The sequence below is a fragment of the Artemia franciscana genome, chromosome 15, assembly GCF_032884065.1.
Source record: "Artemia franciscana chromosome 15, ASM3288406v1, whole genome shotgun sequence".
In the NCBI taxonomy this organism is placed as follows: domain Eukaryota; kingdom Metazoa; phylum Arthropoda; class Branchiopoda; order Anostraca; family Artemiidae; genus Artemia; species Artemia franciscana.
The window spans coordinates 36,560,181-36,587,226 of record NC_088877.1 but is presented as its reverse complement, the minus strand read 5'-3'; the positions used below and the strand labels follow the sequence as shown (position 1 = coordinate 36,587,226).

Genomic DNA, 27,046 nt, shown 5'->3' with positions numbered 1-27,046 from the left:
GTCCCGGTCGTCATTTGTATCCCGGTGTACCGGTCTGTATATACATTCGTTTTTTAGTTTTGTTTTTCTCCTTTTTTTTTTCCTTTTTTTTCTTTTTTAGTTTATTTAGATTTTTAGATTTTTTAGTTTTTTTATTAGTTTTTAGTTTTTTTTTCTTTTTAGTTTTTTTGTAGTTTTTACCTTCTTTTTAGTTTTGTTAATTTTTTTTTTTACTTATGTCCTGGTCGTCATTTATACTGATGAAAATTTTTTTTAGTTTTTTCCTTTTTTTCTTTTTAGTTTTTTATTGGTTTTTACCTTTATGTTAGCTTATTTTTCAGTTTTTTCCTTTTTTTTTAGTTTTTTTTTATTTTTTATTTTTTTTAGTTTTTTACCTTTTTTTAGTTTTTTTAGTTTTTTTAGTTTTTTTAGTTTTTTAGCTTTTTTACTTTTTTTATTAGTTTTTAGTTTTTTTGTAGTTTTTGCCTTTTTTTAGTTTTTTCAGTTTTTTTTAGTTTTTTATTGGTTTTTACCTTTATTTTAGCTTATTTTTCAGTTTTTTCCTTTTTTTTAGTTTTTTTTAGTTTTTAGTTTTTTTAGTTTTTTACCTTTTTTTAGTTTTTTTAGTTTTTTTAGTTTTTTAGCTTTTTTATTTTTTTTATTAGTTTTTAGTTTTTTTGTAGTTTTTGCCTTTTTTTAGTTTTTTTAGTTTTTTAGCTTTTTTATTAGTTTTTAGTTTTTTTTGTAGTTTTTGCCTTTTTTTAGTTTTTTTAGTTTTTTAGCTTTTTTATTTTTTTTATTAGTTTTTAGTTTTTTTTGTAGTTTTTGCCTTTTTTTAGTTTTTTCAATTTTGACGTCACCTGATCCAGTTTTTTCAGGTGACGTCACCTGATCCACGATCCACAGATCCACAGACAACTTATTTTTATATATATAGATAGTTTTTTTTTTACTTATGTCCTGGTCGTCATTTATACTCCCTGTGTCCCGGTGCTTTGTTGATTGCTAATCGGAACATTCCTTTTGTCCTGGTCGCTTTCTCTTTGAGTTTCGTCATTTATTTTTTTCTTTTTTAGTTCTTTTAGTTTTTACCTTTTTTAGTTTTTTTTAGTTTTTTAGATGAAAATTTTTTTTAGTTTTTTCCTTTTTTTCTTTTTAGTTTTTTATTGGTTTTTACCTTTATTTTAGCTTATTTTTCAGTTTTTTCCTTTTTTTTAGTTTTTTTTATTTTTTATTTTTTTTTAGTTTTTTACCTTTTTTTAGTTTTTTTAGTTTTTTTAGTTTTTTAGCTTTTTTACTTTTTTTATTAGTTTTTAGTTTTTTTTTTGTAGTTTTTGCCTTTTTTTAGTTTTTTCAGTTTTTTTTTTAGTTTTTTATTGGTTTTTACCTTTATTTTAGCTTATTTTTCAGTTTTTTCCTTTTTTTTAGTTTTTAGTTTTTTTGTTTTTTACCTTTTTTTTAGTTTTTTTAGTTTTTTAGCTTTTTTATTTTTTTTACTAGTTTTTAGTTTTTTTTGTAGTTTTTGCCTTTTTTTAGTTTTTTTAGTTTTTTAGCTTTTTTATTAGTTTTTAGTTTTTTTTGTAGTTTTTGCCTTTTTTTAGTTTTTTTAGTTTTTTAGCTTTTTTATTTTTTTTATTAGTTTTTAGTTTTTTTTGTAGTTTTTGCCTTTTTTAGTTTTTTCAGTTTTGACGTCACCTGATCCAGTTTTTTCAGGTGACGTCACCTGATCCATCCACAGACAGACAGACAACTTATTTTTATATATATAGACTAGCTGTTGGGGTGGCGCTTCGCGCCACCCCAGCACCTAGTTGGTGGGGCGCTTCGCGCCCCCCCAAGCCCCCCCGCGCGCGGAAGTCGTTACGTGCCATATTAGTTACGCGCCATTGTAGTTGTGTCCCTGTGTCCCACCTGTGAATATAGATAGATTTATATATGTGTTTCAAACTACGTAAAAATTGCGAATATACAACATTTTTGGCATTCCCACTACTGGGAGCTTTCCGTTTCCAATTGCCAGCAATTGATCTGAAAATGTTTGACCAGAGTCATTGTTTTGCAATCGGACACGCATATTTGTAGTTAATTTTAATATTTTTACGTGTGCCCATAAATTAGAATTTTTCAGGCAAGCATTCATTTCGTCTGCAGGAGTTAAACTACGTAAAAATTGCGAATATACAACATTCTTGGCTTTCCCATTGTCTGTGCATATACAAAGCCGTATGCACTAATAATGACGTCATATGCAAACGCTCTTTTTACAAACAAACATGCATGCACACAACTCGTTTTTATATAGATAGGTAGATAGATAGATACAATACAAATTAACTGCGTAAAACTTGCGAATATACAACATTCTTCGCTGTCCAATTGTCGCTGCATATAAATAGATTGTCAGGTTTACCGACCCTCGAACATGCAACGTACAATTGTCCATGGGAAAAACAATCAGTATTAAGATCTATACCACATTTTTCTAATGATTGACCTTGAGCTTTGTTAATGGTGATTGCAAATGCTAATCGAATTGGGAATTGCAATCTTTTAAATTGAAAAGGCAGATCCGTTGGAATCATGGGAATGCGAGGAATAAGAACAGCCTCACCCTCAAAAGGCCCTGTCAAGATTGTGGCCTCTATTAGGTTTTCCATTGTTTTTTTTTTACGGCAAGTCGCGTGCCATTGCAAAGCTTTGGTGGGTTGATATTTCTAAAAAGTATTATTGGTACGCCTATTTTTAGTTGTAGCACGTGTGGTGGAAACCCTGAAAGATCTACGGAATTTAAAAATTCAGATGGATAATTAACCGCTTCATTTGGTTCCAAAACTGTGTCGACTGACTTGCAAAGGACTGCCTGGTCTCGAATCTTGGTCAAAACAATATTGTTGATTTCGTGGACGTCTGTATTTTTGGGTGCGAGAGTCGCTCTTTCACTTAGCCATTTATTATTTTTATAGTTTTTTAGAATATTCGGAAATACTTTTTCAATCAATTCATTTTTGGACGTCACTAAATTACAGAAATCAGCAGGTAGTTGTATACGTCCTGAAATTGAGTCTATCGTATCATAAATTTTGTTCCGACCTTAACTTGGAAATGTTATTTTGTACATACGACAATAGATCACTCGTACTGTAACTTTGTTCACGATCCAATTCTACACATGTCGAAACAGCAGCGATACGGTTAGGTGAAGGCATTCCCAAATCCTGAAGAGGTTTGTTTGCCATACGTACGCACAAATCTTCTATAATAACTGTGTAGTAATAAAAAAGTAAAGTGTAGTAATAAATTTCTGATGTAAAATCAAAAGTCATATCTGACGTCTCTAACTGTTTTCGATGGAGTATATCTTCGGACATTTTTGACTTATATTTTTCCCATAACTCTGTAGGAGCTGATAGAGAGCAAGTGCACGAATTTGAATTGGGGTTGACGTTTCGCACGCGTCATTGATGCAGTTATCCCAGTGTTGGTCATTCTCCAATAAATTCAGAGCTTGGCATGCACTACGGTAAGTGTCATGTATAGTACCGTTTACAGTTCTCAAATACTCAAAGGATGTCAGACCGGGTACATTCACCAAAAGCAGGCGTAGAAAGAAGCATTCATGTTGATTGGGGTGAACGGTGTAGAGTCTTCCTATCGTGGTATCTTTGAAGATGGTAGGTTGGCCGTAAACCCACTGGTTATCTACTTCGATGGTGGTACCGTTGCCATTGTAGGTTCTTCAGTCATTTTACAATTAGAAATTTCTCTTTCAACGGTCTTCTTACAATTAAAAATTTGTCTTTGAACGATATTCTTAAATACCTGTGTCCTGGTCGTCATTTATATTCCCTGTGTCCCGGTCGTCAGTTGTGTCCCGGTATCCCAGTCTGTAATTTCTCTTTGAGTGTCCCGGTCGTTTTTTATATTCCCTCTGTCCCGGTCGTCATTTGTTTCCCGGTCTGTAATTTCTCTTTGAGTGTTTTTTCTTTTTAGTATTTTTTAGTTTTTTACATTTTTTCTTTATTCAGTTGTCTTTTTCTTCTTTATTTTTCAGCTTCACTATGAAATACATATCGCCGAACCTTTGTTTTTTTAACTAAATTCTGGTAGTCATTGATGAGCTTATCCAAGTCAAAATCCCAAACCCAATCATCATCGCTATCATTTTCAGTTTTGATATGTTTTGACTCTCGCTGTCCAGGTGGATCTTCATCTAACTACGCGGTTTTGCGTTCTTTAGCCTTTAGCCTATATGTCTTTTAAGACATATATGTCTTAAATATCTTTAATGACGTCTCCGTCATAGCAAAAATGACGACAACTAACTTCATGACGTCAGTCGACACAGAAACATGACGTCACCTGATCCACAGACAGACAACTTATTTTTATAATTTTTATAGATATAGACTAGCTGTTGGGGTGGCGCTTCGCGCCACCCCAACACCTAGTTGGTGGGGGCGCTTCGCGCCCCCCCCTAAGCCCCCCCACGCGCGTAAGTCGTTACGCGCCATATTAGTTACGCGCCATTGTAGTTGTGTCCCTATGTCCCACCTGTGAATATAGATAGATATATATATATATATATATATATATATATATGTTTTTAACTACGTAAAACTTGCGAATATACAACATTCTTTGCTGTCCCATTGTCTGTGCATATAAATAGATTGTCAGGTTTACCGACTCTTGAACATGCAACATATAATGGTCCATGGGAAAACAATCCGTATTCAGATCTATACCTCATGATTCTAATGATTGCCCTTGAGCTTTGTTGATGGTGATTGCTAATCGACGATTCCCTGTGTCGCCGTCGTCATTTATATATCCCCGTGTGCCCCCCGGTGTCCCGGTCGTCATTTATATTCCATGTGTTCCGGTCGTCATTTATGTCCCGGTGTCCCAGTCTGTGAATTCTCTTTGAGGGTCCCGGGCGTCATTGATATTCCTTGTGTCCCGATGTCCCGGTCGTCATTCGTGTCCCGGTGTCCCAGTCTGTATATACATTCGTTTTTGAATTGGTCTTTTTTTTAGGTTTTAGTTTTCTGCCTTTTTTTTAGTTTTTTTTAGTTATACCTCATGATTCTAATGATTGCCCTTTGAGCTTTGTTGATGGTGATTGCTAATCGAACATTCTCTGTGTCCCCATCGTCATTTATATATCCCCCTGTGCCCCCCGGCGTCCCCGTTGTAGTTGTGTCCCGGTCGTCATTTATATTCCCTGTGTCCCGGTCGTCATTTGTATTCCGGTGTCCCAGTCTGTATATACATTCGCTTTTGAAATGGTAAATGTTGAAATAAATTTTTGTATTTTTCCCCTTTTTTTCTTTTTAGTTTTTTTTGGTTTTTACATTTTTTTAGTTTTTTTAGTTTTTACTCTTTTTTCTTTTTAGTTTTTTTTTATTTTTATTTTTTTAGTTTTGTTTTTCTCCTTTATTTTTCTTTTTGTTTCCTTTTTTTAGTTTTTTAACATGACGTCAGTCGACACAGAAACATGACGTCACCTGACACACAGACAGACAGACAACTTATTTTTATATATATAGATAGATAGATAGATAGATAGAAAAATAAGTTGTCTGTCTGTGTGTGTCTGTCGAGTGACGTCATGTTTGTGTGTCGACTGACGTCATGTTTTCGACTGACGAAATTACAGACCGGGACATCGGGACACAAATGACGACCGGGACACCGGCACATAGGGAATATAAATGACGACACTCAAAGAGAAAGCGACCGGGACACAAAGAATGTTCGATTAGCAATCATCCTCAACAAAGCACCGGGACACAAATGACGACCGGGACACAGGAAGTATAAATGACGACCAGGACATAAGTAAAAAAAAAACTAAAAAAGAGGTAAAAACTACAAAAAACTAAAAAAAAAACTAATAAAAAACAAAAAAAGCTAAAAAACTAAAAAAACTAAAAAAGAAAAAAAAATAAAAAAGGAAAAAAATGAAAAATAAAGGAGAAATAACAAAACTAAAAAAAAACGATTGTATATACAGATCGGGACACCGGGATACAAATGACGACCGGGACACAGGGAATATAAATGACGACCGGGACACAGGGAATGTTCGATTAGCAATCACCATCAACAAAGCTCAAGGGCAATCATTAGAATCATGAGGTATAACTAAAAAAAACTAAAAACTAAAAAAAAGACCAATTCAAAAACGAATGTATATACGGACCGGGACACAAATTACGACCGGGACACCGGGACACAAGGAATATAAATGACGCCCGGGACACTCAACGGGACACAAATGACGACCGAGACACAGGGAATATAAACGACGACCGGGACACAGGGACACAACTACAAAGGGGATGCCGGGGGGCACATGGGGATATATAAATGACGACGGCGACACAGGGAATGGTCGATTAGCAATCACCATCAACAAAGCTCAAGGGCAATTATTAGAATCATGAGGTATAGATCTGAATACGGATTGTTTTCCCATGGACCATTATATGTTACATGTTCAAGAGTCGGTAAACCTGACCATTTATTTATATGCACAGACAATGGGACAGCAAAGAATGTTGTATATTCGCAAGTTTTACGTAGTTAAAAACATATATATATATATATATATATATATATATATATATATATATATATATATATATATATATATATATATACTCACAGGTGGGACATAGGGACACAACTACAATGGCGCGTAACGATTTACGCGCGCGGGGGGGCTTGGGGGGGGCACGAAGCGCCCCCACCAACTAGGTGCTGGAGTGGCGCGAAGCGCCACCCCAACAGCTAGTTTATATATATATATAAGATGTCCTGGTGTCCCAGTCATCATTTGTGTCCCGATGTCCCGGTGTGTAATTTCGTCAATCAACAAACATGACGTCAGTCGACACACAAACACACACATACACAGACAACTTATTTTTATATATATATAGATTTGTATTATAAGAGCCGAAGTAGTAATAGTAGTATCAAGAAGTTTCAACTTATTACCCTCAGTCATTCTCGATATGTTGCTGAGTTGTCTTATTGGCAACCATTAACACAATGCTTATTGATTTACTTTAAAGTAACATTATTTTTCAAGCATAATGGGCGTATTGAATAATTGTTGGGGTTGACATGCCTAATAGCCCTAAAGACATAGATGCTGGACCGTTCTACTATGCTGAAAAAAATAGTTGTAAAAAAACTTCGTGTTGATGCGTTTAGAAAATCAAGGGACTTGAGAGAAGGGCTGCTTGCTCTCCAATCTCTTGTTACTCTTAAGAAGGACACCGGAACTTTTAATTTTGAATTGAGCTAGCTCCTTTAAAAGTTTCATCGATATTTCTATCTATTATAGAGTGGTGCTGCCTATGATGTTTTTTATACATCCTCTTGAAGACCTGTATGCATACAGTGTTCCTCTTGATTGAAAATCGTGAATGCTCCTTAAAACTACTAGTACTAACAACGTGCCGCAGCACCAAGCTGCCTTAGGCCAACACGGCTACGCACGCTCCATCTTCATCCCAATCCACTCAAATCCTCCCTCTTTTCACCCTCCCAGGAAGTTTCCATTTCCTTTAAAATTTTTCTTTATAACATCCTCCCACCCCAGACGAGGACAGCCTGCTTTCCGTTTAGCCCTAAACGGTTAGCCGAATAAGACAATCTTCGGCAATCTGTCATCTTTCAATCGCAAAGCTTGTCCTAGCCATCTCAACATTTCTTTCATTATAGTCCTAGAAAGTGGGATTGAACCACATTTTTCGTTCAGCATACTGTTTGAAATACGGCCGGTCATGCGGGTATCCAGAACAATCCGTTAGCAATTTCCATGGAAAATATCTAGTAAATCTTCATCCGCTTTTCTGAGGGCTCATTCTTTAGAGTCATATGTGTCTACTGTCTTCAGTGTACTTTCCATTATCCTAATCTTGTTCTCAGACTTATCTTCCTATTCTACAAAACTTTTTATAGCTGTAAAAAAACACCTTAAGGTGTTTACTTTTTTACTTTTAGCATCTTCACTGCTCCCACCGTCTTTGCTAGTAATACTACCAAGGTAAATAGATCTGTCCCCCTTATCAATTTTTTCGTTACCCATCGTCACCTTTTCATCTTCACTTATTCCTAGCCTTAGTGATTTAGTTTTCTTAACATTAATTTTCGAACCTATTTTACTCGCAAAACCTCTAAAAGTTCATTCATTTTGCTCAAACTTTCATCCAGGATGCTTAAATCATTAGCATAATACAAGTCCAGGAGAGTTTTTCCTCCCCATTTTATTCCGGGGTCTCCCATTGGCTTTCCTGTGCTCCTTAAGACAAAGTCCTTCACAATGATCCATATAAAGGGGGATCGAACACAACCCTGCTTAACTCTTGACTTAATACAAAACCAGCTGCTAACCTCCTTTCTTACCTTAACCGCTGCAGTATAATTCTTGTACATAGGACTAATCACTTTATTGTATTTGTCTGGTAAACCATATAAGAATTTTAGTCTAGCTGAAGCTTTTCTACGAACAGAATCGAACGCTTGTTCATAATCCATAAATTCTTTTATTCTTTTATTTGCTTCCCCTTTAGCAAAAATCATATCCATAATCTCCAGTAACTTATTTCTAACGAAACTCTTATTTAAGAAACTCATCTACCACACTATCAGCACCTGGAGCCTTATTATTTTTTAATCCTTTTAGCACTGTCGCTAATTCTTTCTCACATAACAATTATTCCTTCACATCCAAGGTATCAAAAACTTTTCATTTTCCTCTACATCTTTTTCGGCAGCCTTATCTCGGTTCTCATGTTATAGTCAGAGCGCCAGATTCTGTATCTCGCTTATTTCGATTAGTACCCATGCCGGAAGGTACAAAAATGTTAAGGGTGGATCCCATGGTAGTTGACCATGCTAAAAACGAATATCGTATGGCGCATGTTCGCCGTTGGGGCGTTTCTGAGATATAGGCCAAAAACACCAAATTTGGCCTATAATGGGGTCCAATGATTCTAATTCTTTTTTACAGATAAGATTGGTCAAATCCAGCGTACTCTTACATCAATAGAAAGATGAGACTTGGGGCTACACGTATATGATTTTTGTTTGTAAAAAAAAAAAAAATAGTACACGTTTTACTGCAGTTTTAAAAAAAGTCAGATTTTTGTCAACAAATTTCTAACAGAAAAGCTAAAAACTCGAAATTTTTTTCAAGATAAAGTTTTTTTTTATATGAAAACAGAAAGCCCGTTTAATTCCGAACACATTGAGCTAAAAAAAAAAGTATAAATTATTACATCTGGGGGGTCTGCAACTTTTTTAGCGAGTGTACCCGATAATATGAATTTTGTTTAGTAACCTGCTACCTAGCGGGAAGTTGATTGATAAGCTAAGCAGAAGAAATTGATAAGCAGAAGATCAAAAAGAAAAGTGAGTCAGGTAGGCCAAGATAAAACAAAACAGTTACTTCAAGTTGATTCAACATGTGATTCTGAGGCAAATACTGATTTGCTGATGCATGATAATGAAGAATATGACACAAATTTAGATGATCAAAAAACAATTTTTAAAGAAATAGAGTTTTTAAAAGCACTTTTGGTGTTGTAAAGTTGGCTGGAAAAGTGAGTGTAAATTTTTTTTTTTGTAGAAGTAAGAGACTTAATGAAAGTAATTTACAAAATTAAATATCACGAGAAACTAGGTGATACTGACTAATTTAGATTTGTAAGGACTGATAAAAAGGCATGTTACATCGGTCAATCAGATTTAGTATTGGAACTTCCAGTTCTAGTGAAAATGCTTGTCAATGGAACATCTTTGATTTGAAATTGATTTGTCAATATTTAATCTAACATCTTGCTTTTCCTTCATGAAGAACCAAACAACCATGCAACAGTCGAAAAATCTCTGCGAACGTTCACGGCGATAAGTAAAGCTGTCGGATGTGACGATACGGTGGTCAAGCAAGATCTCTTCATTTATCAGCTAGCACAGGGAGTGAAAAGTAAATACCCGGATGACTTCAAAAACGTAATCCTACGGGTGGGAGGCTTCCACCTCTTGCTCAACTAACTAAAGGCAGTTGGTAAGATAATGGACAGCTCCGGACTCAAAGAGATTATAGTGCAGGCAAAGCTGCTGCTACCTGGTACATGCGAAAAGGTATTTCAAGGGAACGGCTACTACCAAGATATCAATGCCTACTGCATACTGTACGAGGTCTTGCTAGCCCTCTACTGGGAGTCCTTGGAAGAGTATTACTCCGAAGCACAAGAAGACTTATCCCATCTAGACCAGCTGGATAGTGCCATCAGTGCTGCAACAAGTACTCCAAATTTTTACTTAAGTATCAAGTAATAAGTACTCATTGTTTTTTTACTTAAATATCAAGTAATAAGTACTTTCCAAATTCTTACTTAAGTATCAAATATCAAGTACTTGCCAAAATTGTACTTAAGTATTACTTCAAGTACTACTTCAAGTATTTATCCTAGGTGTATATATATATATATATATATATATATATATATATATATATATATATATATATATATATATATATATATATATATATATATATATATTTAAATTATATATATATTTTTCTGATATCAAGCCCATGCTACCGTATTTTAAAGCCATTCTGAAGGCTTCTTAGCCCCTTCCCTTGCCTATAAAATGTCCCCTGTCATTCCTCTCTTGGACATCTTAGTCAAGAACCAAAATTTCCGTTTTATCGCTTTTAACCGTTTCCCTTGTTCGGCTGGTACACACTCAATGAAGTCTAAGAAAATAATCTTAACCAATTTTCAACACAAGGGCTTGAAAGGAAAAGACTATCAAAACAATTAAGTGCAGTCAAAAAACTTTTCATTGGATCAGACATATCACATGACAGGAATAATACAGTGCACGTAGAGCTGTACTTCTGGCGATTAGTGTTCAATCAAATCTGGCACCTTTGAAAAAAATACAGGGTTATTCTGAAACATGTGGGAATGAAGGAAAAAATATTGAAAGTGTTGTTTTCCATTGTTTGGCTGGTACACACCCAATGAAGTCCAAAAAATAATCTGAACCAATTTTCAACACAACGGCTTGAAAGGAAACGACTATCAAAACAATTGAGTGCAGTCAAAAAAACCTTTCATTGGATCAGACATATAACATGACAGGATTAACACTGTGCACGTAGAGTTGAACTTCTGGTGATTAGTGTTCAGTCAAATCTGGCACGTTTAAAAAAAATACACGGTTATTCTGAAACATGTGGTAATGATAAAAACAATATTGAAAATATTTTTTTCCCTTGTTGTGGCTGGTAGACACCCAACGAAATCCAAAAATTAATCTCAACCAATTTTCAACACCACGGCTTGAAAGAAAAAGACTATCAAAATAATTAAGTGCAGTCAAAAAACTTCTGATTGGATCAGACAGATCACATGAAAGGATTAATACAGTGCACATAGAGTTGAAATTCTGGCGATTAGTGTTCAGTCAAATCTGAGACCTTTGAAAAAATACAGGGTTACTCTGAAACATGTCGGAATGGTGGAAAAAATATTGAAAATAGAAAAATAAACTTTGTATTGGCTTTAAAACAAATAAAAGGTAATAAAGTAGTTCATCCTCTGATTCAATAAGTAAAAACCTTAGCAACAAAAAAACCTCAAATTTAAAAGTAAGGAGCCAATTGAGTCAGTTGCAGACTTTTTTAATAAGAGGAATCAAAGCTCAATAAAAAAGGAGCAGCAAAAATCCACACTGTTGGCAGCTAGTTGAAGGTTGCTGGCTGTCAGCGTGCTGAAAGAAAAGAAGAGCATGAAAATGAAATCCTGATTTACACTTTGATGACATGTCTCGCCCTCGGCACTTTTACAAGGAAACTGCCTCCAGTTTTTAAGTGAAGTTTCAGACACGCCCTGAAAATGTACGGCATCTATATCCTTTGGCTGGTTTTCACTCAAGCAAGCCACATGCTGTGTAGTCAATTCAGATGGACGGTAAGACTCCCTACAAACATATATTATAAAGTCACGGGCCTGCAGCAAGCCCGCTGATTCAGACACTTTCCATACGGCTGGTCGAACTGCAGATTGAATGAATGAATGAACTTTATTATCCGTAAAAGTAAAAAAAAACACACAAAGTACGGGGTATTATAAATAAACAAAAACAATAGACGGCAAGAAAAAAAAATCAAACTGACAAAAGACAACATGGACTAATTAACCAGTATCAATATGGAAAAAAAGGCTGCAGAGGGTCGTAAACGTGAATAAAGTAGATAGTCTCTTTACATAAATCATCACTGGAAGACCGAATCCAAGAAGTCATATCTATTAAACCAAATCGAGCAATAATTTTTCTGTTTTGGTGCCATCTAGGAACCAAAACAGATTCCTAGCAAATTTCAATTTGCAATTTTTCTTACGAAATTGATGAGCCATGCCTGATAAAAACAAAAGCACAGGGGTGCAATAAGCGTTATAAATCATGCACAAACCATTGCGGTGGTAACGGCTTTTGTTAGGGGATATTTGTCCGTACACGACGCATAGGTTTTTTACGGCTTGGTTCACTAGAGATGAAAAGGTGGTGGAAAGCGTTGGACCGAAACACAGACCAAGCCAACTAACTAAAGAAGAACATGGCAGAATTGCAGTCCCAGCAACGAATGGAGCGACCGCATAAGGGCTATTAAAACAAATAAACTCGCATTTAGACGCATGAACTGACAGTCCCATCTTAGATAGTTCATTGGTTAATATAGTAAAATTGGAAAGCAATCCACAGCGAGTCCAGGCAATAAGAAGAACGTCGTCTGCATATGCAACAGAAGACAAACCAATATTACCGTAAGAAACAGAACTTTTAAGGGGACACAGGCACAATGCAAGCACACATTTAAATAAATTAGAAGACAATACGGCAGAAGTTGCAACCTATCTATTTCTAGCAGCAGTTTTCACGCCATGAAGTGGCAAAAACCATAAGACTAATTCGAAAATCTTCTTATAAAAAAGGAATAAAACAAGAGCTAAGAGCTCATATGGCACTTGTGACGAGGTCGGAAGAGCCAAGAGCTCATATGGCATGATCTCTAGCAAAATTATAAGAATCAATAGATTAATTTAAAAGAAAAAACAGAGGTTTAATGCCGGTCGGTATTTAAAATAAGAGCTCTGAGACACAAGGTCCTTTTAAATATAAAAATTCATTAAGATCCGATCACCCACTCGCAAGTATAATACCTGATTTTTCTGATTTTTCCTATCCATTCAGCCCCCTCCCCCAGATGGTTGAATCGGGGAAATCAACTTTATCAAGTTAATTTGTGCAAGTCCCTGACACGCCTACCAATTTTCATTGTCCTAGCACGTCCAGAAATAGAAAACTCGCCGAAGTACTGGACCCCCCTAACTACCTCAAAGAGAGTGTATCGAGTCCGGTTTCGTCAATCACGTATCTACGACATTTGCTTATTCTGCCCACCAGGTTTCATCCCGATCTCTCCGCTCTAAGTGTTTCCAAGGATTTCCGGTTTCCCCCTCCAACTCTCCCCCAATGTCACCAGAACTGGTCGGGGCTTAAAATAAGAGATTTGAGACACGAGTTCCTTCTTAATATCAAATTCAAAAATACCTCACGAACGGTCAACCGCTCTTAAATTAAAAATACCTCAATTTTTGTAATTTTTCCGAATTAAAACCCCTCCAACTCCCCCAAAGAGAGCGAATCCATTTTAGTTATGTCAATCACGTATCTAAGATTTGTGCTTATTCATCCCATCTAGTTTCATCCTGATCACTCCACTCTATGCGTTTTCCAAGATTTCCGGCCCCCCCCCCCCGAATCCCCCCAATGACACTGGATCCGGTCGGGATTTAAAACATGAGATCCGAGTTCCGAGATCCTTCTAAATATGAAATTTCATCCGATGAAATTCAAGATCTGATCACTCCTTCGTAAGTTAAAAATACCTCAATTTTTGTAATTTTTCCGAATTAACACCCCCTCCAACTCCCCCAAAGAGAGCAAATCCATTTTAGTTATGTCAATCACGTATCTAGGACGTGTGCTTATTCATCCCACCAAGTTTCATCCTGATCAATCCACTCTAAGCGTTTTCCAAGATTGCCGGTCCCCCCAAATCCCTCCAATGACACTGGATCTGGTCAGGATTTAAAACATGAGATCCGAGTTCCGAGATCTTTCTAAATATGAAATTTCATCCGATGAAATTCAAGATCTGATCACTCCTTCGTAAGTTAAAATACCTAGTTTTTTCTAATTTTTCAGAATTAACCCTCCCCCAACTCCCCAAAAGAGAGTGAATTTGTTCTGTTTATGTCAATCACGTATATAGGACTTGTGCTTATTTTTACCACTATGTTTCATCTCGATCCCTCCGCTCTAAGCATTTTCGAAGATTTTAGATTTCCCCCTCCAATGTCACCTGATCCAGTAGAAATTTAAAATAAGAGCTCTGAGACATGATATCCTTCTAAATATCAAATTTAATTAAGATCCGATCTAATTTTTGTCCTTCCACCCCCCCCCCCAGATGGTCGCATCGAAGAAACAACTATTTCAAATTTAATCTGGTCTGGTCCCTGATACACCAGCCAAATTTCATTGTCCTAGCTTATCTGGAAGGACCAAAACTAGCAAGACCGGGACTGACAGACCAACAGAATTTGTGATCACTGTATGTCACTTGGTAAATACCAAGTGCCATACAAATTAATTTTTCTCTGGGGATGAAATATTTGGTTGAAGATTGGCTTCAGTATGACTTATTTTGGAAAAGGGTTATTTCCAGGCTTTGGGCAAGCCATGGGTGGAAGTAGTTACAGGCCCTACTAAACTGAAGGAAAACTCGACTTTCTTGAAACTTGAAAATCCCTCCCCCTCGCCCTATTTTAGATAGGGCTTGTGATATCAGAGCTCGGTATGAGCTTTGATCCTAGTCATCATTGATCTAGCTTTCATTTGGATCCGTTGCTCAATTCGCAAGTTATACTAAAATAAACCAAAAGCTTGACTTTTTTCAGCACTTAAAAACCCACTCTCCCTCGTTCTATTTGAGCTAGGGTTTTCATCTCAAAATTTGATGCCTATCACAGTCTTAGGCACCTTTTGTTCAATCTTCACTGAGATCCATCAATCTCTCGCAAGTTATACTGAATTAAATGAAAAACTCAACTTTTTTTTAGTGCTTAAAGCCCCCTCCCCCTAATTAAGCTAGGGTCTTCATCTCCAAACATTATGTGCCTTATGGTTTTGGCATCTTTGGCTTGACTTTCATTGAGATCCATTACTTCATTCCCAAGTTAAATTGAGTCGAACAAAAAACTCAACTTTTTTAGCACTTAAAGTCCCTTCCCCCACACCCTAATTAAGCTTGGGTCTCCATCCCAGAAATCAATGCATATCATACTCTTAGGCATCTCTATTCAATTTTCATCGAAATTCATCTCTCCATTTGCGAGTTACAGTGAATTAAATGAAAAACTCGAATTTTTTTACACTTAAAGCCCCATCGCCCTAATTAAGCTCAATTTTAATCCAAATAGTTCAATCTTAATACAAATCTGACTGGCGGTTCTCCCGCTATACTCGATTGCACAGACGGGCGACAGATCTCAAAAACCTATCTTGATGGATATTTTCCACTATCAAAATAGGTGATGATGCCTGGAGGATGATATGCTATTGTTTTCTTTTTTTTGAATTCAATGAGTCAACACGGCTACCTAAGACGTTTCAAAATCTGTCCGTCCGTCTGTCTTTCTGTCCGTCCGTCTGTGTAATCACATATAAGGGGAGAACCGCTGGTTGCATTTGGATGAAAATTTTGATGGCTAGATTTGGTGCCAAGGATCATGAGACACATCAAGTTCAAAGATGAAGACCCTAGCTCAAATAAAACAGAGGGAGAGTTGCTAATAACAGTTTTTCGTTTAATTCAGAGTAATTTGCGACTAAAGTGATCTGAATGAAAATTGAACCAAAGAGGCCTAAGACCATGACAAACCAAGTTTTGAGATAAAGACCCTAGCTCAAATTTAACAAGGGGGAGTTACTTTTAATTCCTGAAAAATTTAAGTTTTTTGTTTAATTTAGTATAACTGGCAAATGGAATAACGGATCCAAATAAAAACTAGACCAAAGATGCCTAAGATCAGGGCTCATATCAAGCTCTGGTATCACAACCCCTTTATCAAATAGGGTGAGGGGGAGAGGGTTTCACGTCTTAAGAAAGTTTACTCTTCTTTTAATTTGGTAGGGCCTATAACTTATGAATGGAGTGACAAATCTGAAGTCAGATTCGTCTGAATACCTGAATTTGCTGGAACGAATTTGACAAAATACCACTGCATTGGATCCAGCTAGAATTCTCTAGGCTTGTTTATTGCAGACAACATTTAGATGGGCAAAGGTTCATAGCTTCAGTAGTTTTACCAATAACATGGTCCTGAAGATGATTAAATGGTAGAAATCTGGTTTAGTTGACGAGGTGACAAAACTTAAAACACTAATGTCAGAAATATAAGCCCAAATGGACTACAGTATGCAACATTTAGCACAAAACAAGGGATTTTAGCTCACTGTCGACCAGTGAACTGTGAAATAATTTCAATTTTCTTTTTTATATAACTTTTAAACAAAAATCAAACCAAGTGTTAATCATACTATAATTTTTTTTGTCAAAAACAAATACCATATTTCATATCCAGAAATAGGGCATGGAGCTATATCTGAGTTTACTCTAAATCTAAAGGGTAATGTTTTCTTGTACATTGCCAAAGCACACACACACAAAAGCAATATCTGAGTTTGCTCTAAATCTAAAAGTAATGCTTTCTTGTACATTGCCAAAGCACACACACACAAAATTTTCTTGTCAAAGGTAAAGTATTTGAAAAACAAGTACATTAAAAGTATCTTAAGTAATAAGTATTTCGTAATCTTACTTAAGTATCAAGTATTAAGTACACCGTAGAATTTTTACTTAAGTATAAGTGCAAGTAATGGAAAATTTTACTTAAGTAGTACTTCAAGTAAAAGTACTTCAAGTAAGTGACAGCACTGAGTGCCATAGAGTTATTCAGGATTTCATTGGCAAACGGTGCTAACGCGCGAATTGCACTTCAGAAGGCAAACGAAACCTTAATCACTTTTGCTTTCTTAATGAATGCCTTCAAAACCCTTCGAAATGCGTCACCCACGTTTGCTTTCTGGCGGTAGTTCTTGGAAATACTTGAAATAGCGATGCTACTCAATCATGCTGAACGAGACTGTGACTGGGAGTCTCATTTGACAGCAACTTCTCGGATGTTGCCATACATGGCGGTGGCTGATCATCCTAGTATACAAGATGTCTCATATAGTACCTATATGACATACGAAGTTTACCACAAACCTTTGCTGATGTACACAGAAGGCTCATGAAAGGATACTTCGCAGTGAAGAGAACGCACACCAGGTTTACGGCCACCTGTTCCGATCAGATACCGGAATGTACAGTGAACAAGGATGCAAAGACGACGGCCGGAATAATAGGAGAACAAATGGATGAGAGACAGACTAAAGCTTGCATTCTTACCTTACTGATTTCCGCTGCCATCAGCAATGGTTTCCTGCAAGTAGTCAACGAGACACTGAAATATCACGAAGACAATCAGTCGACGACAACGCAATTACAACTTTCACGAGGTAGAGTTCGAGACATTTTCACTACATGTGGCAATCCGTTCAGCAGAGTGGACCTCGACCTAGTGGATATTGTGACGTCAGAAGTTATGGACGATGAGAAGATTGTTTCTGATATTACTTGCGTAGCCACAAAAGGAAAAGAGGTGGTTGAGGACTTTCTGTGCAACAGGAAAGAAGATGTGAAAAAGGTTGTACTCCGAACTTTCCCTTCATAGAGAACTCAGAAAGTGAATGATGTCCCTAAAACCGATCTCCTGAGCTCTGAAGTAACAGCCTTGAAGAGAATCATACTGCTCAGTTGAGCTACGGCGAAGAAATGAAGAAAGCCGTTGCAAAGATCCACACAAAAGAGATTCTTCCTTTCCCTCCATCTATTTTTGAACATCTTCCGCAACAAACAACCAAGACATCCTCTGGCTGAAAAATGAGGGCGGGGAACAAAGCTTTGCTGTTGAACTGGCTAAGAAAAAAAGGAGGACTTTCAGCTTGGCCAGCCACTTTGAAATCCAAAGAAACAACATCAGCTAAAGTACACATCATTGACCTAATGTCCAAGATAAGGTCATATCGGCCTGCCAGGTCTGAAACAGTCAAATCCTTCGCGGAAAGATTGCTTCTATTTATTTATTTATTTATTAATACCAAATACGGTAAGCTTCCAAGCTAGTCGCAAAGCAAGCTTGTCGCATAATTCAGCAATGTCTATCATTGCTGAATTATCTTCCAGCGGGTATTTCTGAAGTCCAGATTGTCGCATATCGGTACAACGGGCTGTTTGGGAAGCTCACGGACACCGGAGAATTGATCTCCTTGAAATCAGCATGCAGACTCCAACGAGGGAAAGGGAAGAACCTCCAGATTTCCGCTCTTAGCACAATTGAAGAATGGGATGCTGTACTTGCGAGCTCAGCGTCTGAAAGCCGGTTCCTCGAAATTTTGTATGAAACCTGGGAGCAGATGAGTGATCAGCTTCCGAGCGCACTCAACCTTTTTCTCTCAGGTGGGTTCAAGGAGAGATTCAAAGTGTCTCTGGTCAAGCGTGGCTGCTGTCCAACTTTACCAGACCGCGGTGTCCCCAACTTTTGCCTCAAAATGGTGTCTGTGACGGAGCAGATCAAGGATGCAGAAGTTAAGCTTTCAGTCGACGCGTTTAGAGAATTTTACGACCTATCAAAATTCCTGGTCATTGTAAACAGTACGGTAAACAGGCCGGATTCAATTCACTGGCCAGTGTAAGGGCTTACATTCGGCGCCAGAAACAAGATGTGAAAAGACTTCCACCTGCTGACGACACCTTCGAGCCATGCATACGAAGAGCCATATTCGCTACATGGATAATCTTGTCGTCAGTACAGGCTCGGCCGAGCATTCCAGATCCACTTCTCCTTGGATGGAAGATGGCTGAAGGGGGAGTAGATGCGGTCGTCTCAAACTGTAAAGAAGCATCAAGCCTGGAATCTTACTGCAGATGCAAAAGTGGAAGATGCAGGAAAGACTGTCGCTGCTCAAAAATGAAAGGATGCTGCAGCTTATGCTCCTGCCGCGGAACGAGGAGGGCATGAAGGGAGTCTGACCTTGCCCCATCTGAATTCTTGGAAGAAGAAAATGAGGAATATTTGTGAAAATTTTATTTGATACCTTTTACTTTTGATTACAACAAGTCCCTAATCAGTTACTGTTACGCAATTTTACGGGCAGGCCGAGTAAGACAACTCCAATGCGTTGACCTAATCCATCTGTAAAGTAGAATTCTTTTATGTAGTAAATAGCTCAGTCGTATTACTGGCAAATCAGGTCCCAAAAAGGTAATTGCAGACGCCTTAGTACACCAGAAAACATATTCGTTCATTTTATAAAAAACAAAAAAAACACTTTTTTTAGTAAACATTTTAAAAAGTTAGGAAGTTTGAAGTACTCCTACCCTTTGAAGAAAAAAAAATATGTCCCTTTTCACGATACGGCTAGTGATCATTTCAGTGACACTACAAAAAAAATCGCAGACCTTTTAAAAATAAAAATAGTTTATATGTTTTTATCTCAAATTGTACGGAATTGAATGCGCTTTCTTTTCGAATATGAAAAAAATATTTGTTATCTTGAAGAAATTTCAAGTTTTTAGCCTTTCTGTAAGATATTTGTTGAATTTTACAGCACTTATTTTGAAACTGCAGTAAATAGAGAAAAAAATAGTGTTTTTTTTTTTTAATTTAAAAATCATAATCTTGTAGATCTAGATCTCTTCTTTCGATTGATATAACATTACGCCAGATTCCTCAACCCAATTAGTCGCAAAAAATCCTGAATCGTCACACTTAGTTATAGGCTAAATTTGGCGTTTTTGGCCTATATCTCAGAAACGCCCCAACGGCGAACATGCGCCCTACGATATTCGTTTTCAGCATGGTCGACTACCCTAGGATCCGTCCTCAGCATTTTTGTACCTTCCGGCATGGGTGGGTGCACGATACAGAATCTGGCGCTCTGACTATTATGCAGCCACATCTCGGCAGCTGTATCACATTCTCAAAATGTTCAGCCCATCCCGTTCCTGTCATAACTAGGACAAGCCCGGATTACCTACTCCCTCTCAATTTATTAACATGCCAGTGTAATATTTTGTACTGACGTCATTATAAGGATCCTACAATGGCTGAAGAAAGAACCGAGGAATCAAATCGTGCGAGAAATTTTAGTAAAAATCCTACAATGGCAGAAGACATAGCTGAGGAAGCTGCTCAAAGAGTTTACGCCAAAAGGCTTGCGGTTAAAAGAGAAAGTAAGAAAGGAAAGCTTGTTGAAGAATCACAAGGACAACGTGTAAACAGACTTGCGGCTCAAAGAAATAATGCCAAAAGAAAGCGTGCCCAGGAATCACAAGAACAACATGAAAACAGGCCTGAGGCTCAAAGAGATAATGCCATTAGCTGTAAATATGTGTGATTGTGGTGACTCTGATGATTGGTGAAATATTTTTCAGGACGTATACAACTGCCTGCTGAATTCTGTAAATTTAGTGACGTCCAAAAATGAATTGGTTGAAAAGGTATTTCCGAATATTCTAACCAATTATAAAAATCGTAAATGGCTAAATGAACGAGCGATTCTGGCAGCCAAGAATAAAGACGTCCATGAAATCAACAATATTATTTTGACCAAGATTCGAGACCAGGCAGTCATTTACAAGTCAGTCGACACAGTTCTGGAACCTAATGAATCGGTTAATTATCCATCTAAATTTTTAAATTCCCTGGATCTCCCAGGGTTTCCACTTCACGCGCTACAACTAAAAATAGGTGTACCAATAATACTGTTGCGAAATATTAGCCCACCAAAGCTTTGAAATGGCACGCGACTTGTCGTAAAAAAACGATGGAAACCATAATAGAGGCAACAATCTTGACAGGGCCTTCTGAGGGTGAGGCTGTTCTTATTCCTCGCATTCCCAGGATTCCAACGGATCTGCTTTTTCAATTTAAAAGATTGCAATTTCCAATTCGATAGCATTTGCAATCACCATCAACAAAGCTCAAGGGCAATCATTAAAAAATGCGGTATAGATATTAATACAGATTGTTTTTCCGATGGACAATTGTATGTTGCGTGTTCGAGGGTTGGGAAACCTGATAATCTACTTATGTGCACAGACAATGGGACAGCGTGGTATATTTGCAAGTTTTACGTAGTCAATTTATAGTGTATATGCATATCTATCTATCTTTATAAAAATAAGTTGTATGAATGCATGTTTGTTATATTCACAGGTGGGACACAGGGACACAACTAACATGGCGCGTAAGGACTAACGCGCGCGGGAGGGGCTTGGGAGGTTGCCAAGTGCCCCCACTAACTAGGTGTTGGTGTGCCCCCACACCAACAGCTAGTAATTAATAGTGTAATTTATAATATTTCGATCCTGAAAAGTTACAGGTAGCTTTATAATACCAACTGGATCATGTAAGATATTCTTCTAAGCTTTCATCTGTCACGATGTCTACGATTGAAAAGGATAAAGTTCAACTGGCTGCAAAATCAATTTAGTCCCTTCTTTCGATATTCTTTTGTTATTGTTGTTTTTTTTCAACGCTGAGAAATAGCCTTTGATCATGTGATTACTGTTCGCGTTCTTCTTTGAACATAACATTTTAAAAGCTTCGATAGGCTAACTTCAGCGTTTAACCGATAGCAAAGAAACAAAACCAAAGTTTTGCTCTCGCAACACTTTATTCGACAAAGCTGGACAAAGGTTGCCGCAACACTTCACGTTGTTCAGGCAACGTAGGTCTAGTTTCATTTACTTTTATTCCTTTGACTTTACACTATTATTAGGAATTTCTCTTCGTAAAAGTACGAACAAGACCAATCATGACATTAAGGAATGACAATTAAAATGGAATAGTTGTGGGTATCAAGTCATGACTAATTCTAGAAAAGGTCAAAACAGATAGTCCAATTGAGTGAGAAGGAAACCTGGCATTAATCCCCCTCCCGCTTATTAGGATTGTATAAAACTGTCTTTAGTTCATTTTTCTTCCTGTGAATCTTCATGGGCAGCACGTTGTCGCAAGTAATGATAGAACGTTCAATTTTTTACTTTTATTCTATTGGCTTTATACTATTAGGGATTTCATTTGCAAAAGTACGCCAAAGACGAATCATGGCACACTTTTTCTCTATGTGAATTTTCATGTGAACCCCTTAAACAAGTAATACCGATCCATTTTCATTTTGTTTACTTTTATGAAATTGACTTTTTTACTACTTTTAGGGATTTTCTTTCGCAAAAGTTTGCACAAGACTAATCATGAAACGCTTTTTCTCCCTGTGAATCTTCATGTGCAGCGCTTCTTTGCAAATAATGACAGTCTCCGAAGATCTTCTTCCCTTGACATTGTTACTGCTGGTGCCTTCACTGCAGCTAGTCTTGGATTCAAGGGTGGAGGTCTTTTAAAGTAAGTATCACTAAGGGTCTTGACGGAAAGGGGTTTCGATTAAAGACCATATAATACGAAAACAGTAAATAAAAAACAAAACCAAACGAACTGTAAAGAGAGAGAATGATTAAAACAAAAGCTGCTGTGCCGATGTCGATAGGATCATATAAATTTGTGAAGATAAGTAATGACGTCACTCACGTAAAGAGTCAAGAGATGCTAGATGGGCCTGTCAAACAAGTATATACACAAATAAATAGCCTGGCACACTGAGGGCTTGACATTCTTAGAAAAATGATATTTAAACGTAAAAGTCTCTAGTACTATTGAAGTAAGAAGGACCTGTGTTTGTCCATGGTATCACTAATACTATTGACACATAACAGACCTCGAGATCTTCAAAGTTTTACTAATGCTATGAATGTCTAAAAGTTCTAAGGACGTCCAAAGTATCATTAATCCTATGAATGTTTAAAAGACCTCAGGCTGTTCAAAGTATCACAAATGCTATGAATGTGTAAAAGACCTCAGGACGTTCTAAGTATCACTAATTCTATAAATGTGTAAAAAGACCTCAGGTAGTAAATATTATCAGTAGGCTAGTGGTATGAATGTGTAAAAGACCTCAGAACGTTCAAAGAATCACAGTTGCTATTAAAGTATAAAGGTTGCTTGAGTTATCCTTAAGGCTAATGACGTTCGAAGCTAGTGTCGCTGATTTTTTGACGTATAAACTACTACTACTACTACTAATAACTCACTGCAGCACCAAGCCGCCTGAGGCCAACACAGCTACGCACGCTCCTCCTCCAACCTAATCTATTTAAAGCCTCCCTCTTTACACCCTCCCAGGAAGTTCCCATTTCCTTTAAATCCTTATTTATGACATCCTCCCAACCCAGACAAGGACGACCTGCTTTCCGTGTAGCCCAGACGGTTGGCCAAAAAAGACAATCTTCGGTAATCTGTCATCCTTCATCCGTAGAACGTGGCCTAGCCATCTCAACCTTTCTTTCATTATAGCCCCAGAAAGCGGGATTGAACCACACTTTTCGTACAACCTACTGTTTGAAATACGGTCAGTCAGCCGGGTACCCAGAACAATCCGTAGGCAATTTCTCTGGAAAACATCTAGTAAATTTTCATCTGCTTTTCGGAGTGTCCATGCTTCAGAGCCATATTTGACCACTGTCATCACTGTAGCTTCCAATATTCTAATCTTGGTTTGTAGGCTTATCTTTCTATTCTTCCAAACTTTTTTTAACTGTGAAAAAACACCCTGAGCTTTAGCTATTCTACTTTTAACATCTTCACTGCTCCCACCATCTTTACTAATAATACTACCAAGGTAACTGAAGCTCCCAACCTGATCAATCTTTTCGTTACCTAAGGTCACCTGTTCATCTTCACTTATTCCTAACCTTAGTGACTTAGTCTTCTTAACATTAATTTTCAAGCCTATTTTAGCACCCTGAACGCGTAAAACCTCTAAAAATTCATTCATTTTGCTCACACTTTCATCTAATATGCTTAAATCATCAGCATAATCTAAGTCCAGGAGCGTTCTTCCTCCCCATTTGATTCCATGGTCTCCAATTGCCTTTCCTGTGCTCCTTAAGACGAAGTCCATCAAAATGATCCATATAAAGGGGGATAGAACACAACCCTGCTTAACTCCTGATTTAATACAAAACCAGTTGCTAACCTCATTTCCTACCTTAACCGCAGCAGTATTATTCTCGTACATAGCGCAAATCACTTTAATGTATTTTTCTGGTATACCATATAACGATAAGACCTTCGTTAACGCTGTTCTATCAACAGAATCGAAAGCTTGCTCATAATCGATAAAACTAAGGACCAAAGGTGTTTGACAACGAAGGGACTTCTCAATTATTAACCTAAGAGTGAAAACATGGTCGACACATCCTCTACATTTTCTAAAACCGCATTGTTCTTCCCTTAAAACTTTGTCTACAGCATGTCTCAGTCTAAAAAGTATCATATTACTCAGTAATTTGCTACCTACAGAGACCAGACTAATGCCTCGATAATTCCGACATTCACTCTTGTCACCTTTCTTATACAGTGGTTTAATTAAGGTTTTCCTAAAATCATTGGGTACTTCCCCTTTTTCAAAAATCATGTTCATAATCTTCAGTAGCTTATTCCTAACCTCAGAGCCACCATATTTAAGGAACTCATTAATCATACTATCAGCACCTGGGGCCTTATTATTTTTTAATCCTTCTAGTACTGTCGCTAATTCTTCCTCACTAAACAAATCTTCCTTCACATCCAAGGTATCACAAACTTTTTCATTTTCATCTATATCTTTTCCTGCAACTGTATCTCGGTTTAACACATTCTCAAAATGTTCCACCCATCTTTCTTTAACTTTTTCCTTATCACTAATTGTGACCCCATTTCTATCTTTAACTGGGACTAGTCCGGATCGGCTACTCCCTTTCAATTTATTAACATGCCAGTATAATATTTTACTATTATGCCGTCTAGCCGCATCTTCCAGATCCTCAGCAATTTTATGCATCGCCTCCATTTCACATCTCCTTAGTTCATATTTTAATGCTTTCTCCACTTTCTTTACATTCCTTTTGTTTTCATACGACCTATCGCTCAGATAATTCTTATACAAACCCCTTCTACTCTCTATTAAACCTAAAGCTTTTTCACTAATATTCCTAGTTGCTGTCTTAGCACTCTTCCCTAGGACACCATCAGCAACTTCACAAATTGTTTTTCTGAAATTATTCCATCCATCTTCCACATTGTCAAATTTTAAACCCTCAAGTTTAGTACTCAACTGTTCCTGGAATTTTTTTCTCAAATTTTCATCCTGAAGTCTACCAACATCATAACTTTCCGGGAGGGAGTTACTCTTCCGAAATTTCAGCTTTAAATTAACCTTAGACACTACTAGATGGTGATCTTTACTTTTAACATCAATAACGGCACTCCTATACACCCTAGTATCTTGTATTGATCCTGCTAGTCTTCTGTTTACAATAACATAATCAATAAGGTTTGCTGTCTTACCATCACGTGAATACCATGTCAACTTATGGGCCATTTTGTGACCAAACACCGTATTGGTTATAACTAGGTTGTTATACCTACAAAATTGCAAAAGCCTATAGCCATTACTGTTTTCTTTTCCTACACCAAAATTACCTAGGCTAGGATACCATCTATCCCTATTTCTACCAACCTGGGCATTAAAATCTCCTAGCAAAAACACCATATTTCTACCTGGTACCCTGTCTATTTGCTCCTGTAACTGTAAGTAAAATTCATCTGAGTCACTAGTATCTCCATCAGTTGGTTCAATGGGGGCATATACTACTATAACTGATACCCTAAACTTTTTAGTCATAAAATGAGCAATTAGTATTCTATTATTAATACCTTCCCAGCCTAAACAAGACTTAGCAGCTTCCTTATTCATCATGAGCCCTACTCCCTGTCTATGTACCCCATCCTTCCTTCCTGAGTAAACAAATTCTATGTCACCTAATTTCATGCTTCCTACCCCTGGGATATGAGTTTCTGAAACTCCTAATAAATCCAGTTCAAACCGTCTGAATTCGTCAGTCAAAATGTCGATGCGATAGTCATTTTTTAACGTCGTAACATTCCAAGTTCCAATTTTCATGTTCTTTAAATCTTTGAAATTATTTTGGCCTCAAGAAAAGCAGTGATCCCGGATACCAGTGCAGGATGGGGACCAACATATCTTCTCAAGTCTACACCGAAGCGCTTAAGCCGGCTTAGAACCGGACAGCAAGAAGTCCCTGGGACCTCCAGTAAGTTGGAGGCTTTGTGAAATCCTGGGCCCATCTTGGTCACAACATGGTTTTCAGCACTTGGCGATGCTCTTCTATCAACAAGAGTCGAAATCCTGCACAGACAGTCCCAAGCCTATTACCTCCGACTCATTATATATTCATGCCTACAAATATTATGCTACTACGGGGGGGCAGCCCATAGTAGATAAATTAGCTAGGAAGAGGTTTTTCAGCCCGAAAACGCCCATCAAAACAAACCAAGCCCAGAAAATTATCCAATAATCAGAATCCCGTACGAGTGCTGTGTTGTTTACTAGGCTATAATTTCCTCGAGGGGCGCCACTCCTCAAGTGGGAAAAATTGACCGCAAGTTTCCCAGTCTTGCAGGTTTTTCAAAGCAAATATCACCAATTCTATTGATGTGAAAAGGATCTGAGGCTACTACGGTCTTAGTGCTTATAAAAGCTCCGCCCATATAATCGTTCACACTCGTCCATCAACAATTCAGTGTATATTACCCTGGAACTCGTATTTTCGGTTCTTGCCTTGGGATAGGACAAATTTTGTTCTCCACGCCCAGTTGGCAGGACCGAATTTTCACTGATG

General features: G+C 37.3%; 1 protein-coding gene and 1 long non-coding RNA gene across 2 annotated transcripts in view; one reads left to right on the top strand and one right to left on the bottom strand.

The window, feature by feature from the left end:
• Positions 1-1,000: 1,000 nt before the first annotated feature.
• LOC136036422 (uncharacterized) overlaps positions 1,001-27,046 on the bottom strand; it is a 59,388-nt gene continuing 33,342 nt past the window's right edge. The window contains exon 2 of the long non-coding RNA XR_010619723.1: positions 1,001-1,597. This is a non-coding gene — a long non-coding RNA (uncharacterized LOC136036422). The remainder of the gene's footprint in view (positions 1,598-27,046) is intronic.
• LOC136036417 (inositol polyphosphate 4-phosphatase type II-like) overlaps positions 21,335-27,046 on the top strand; it is a 46,665-nt gene continuing 40,953 nt past the window's right edge. Inside the window, exon 1 of the mRNA XM_065718634.1 lies at positions 21,335-22,652. Coding sequence (XP_065574706.1) covers positions 22,441-22,652 — 212 coding nt within the window. The 5' untranslated portion in view covers positions 21,335-22,440. The remainder of the gene's footprint in view (positions 22,653-27,046) is intronic.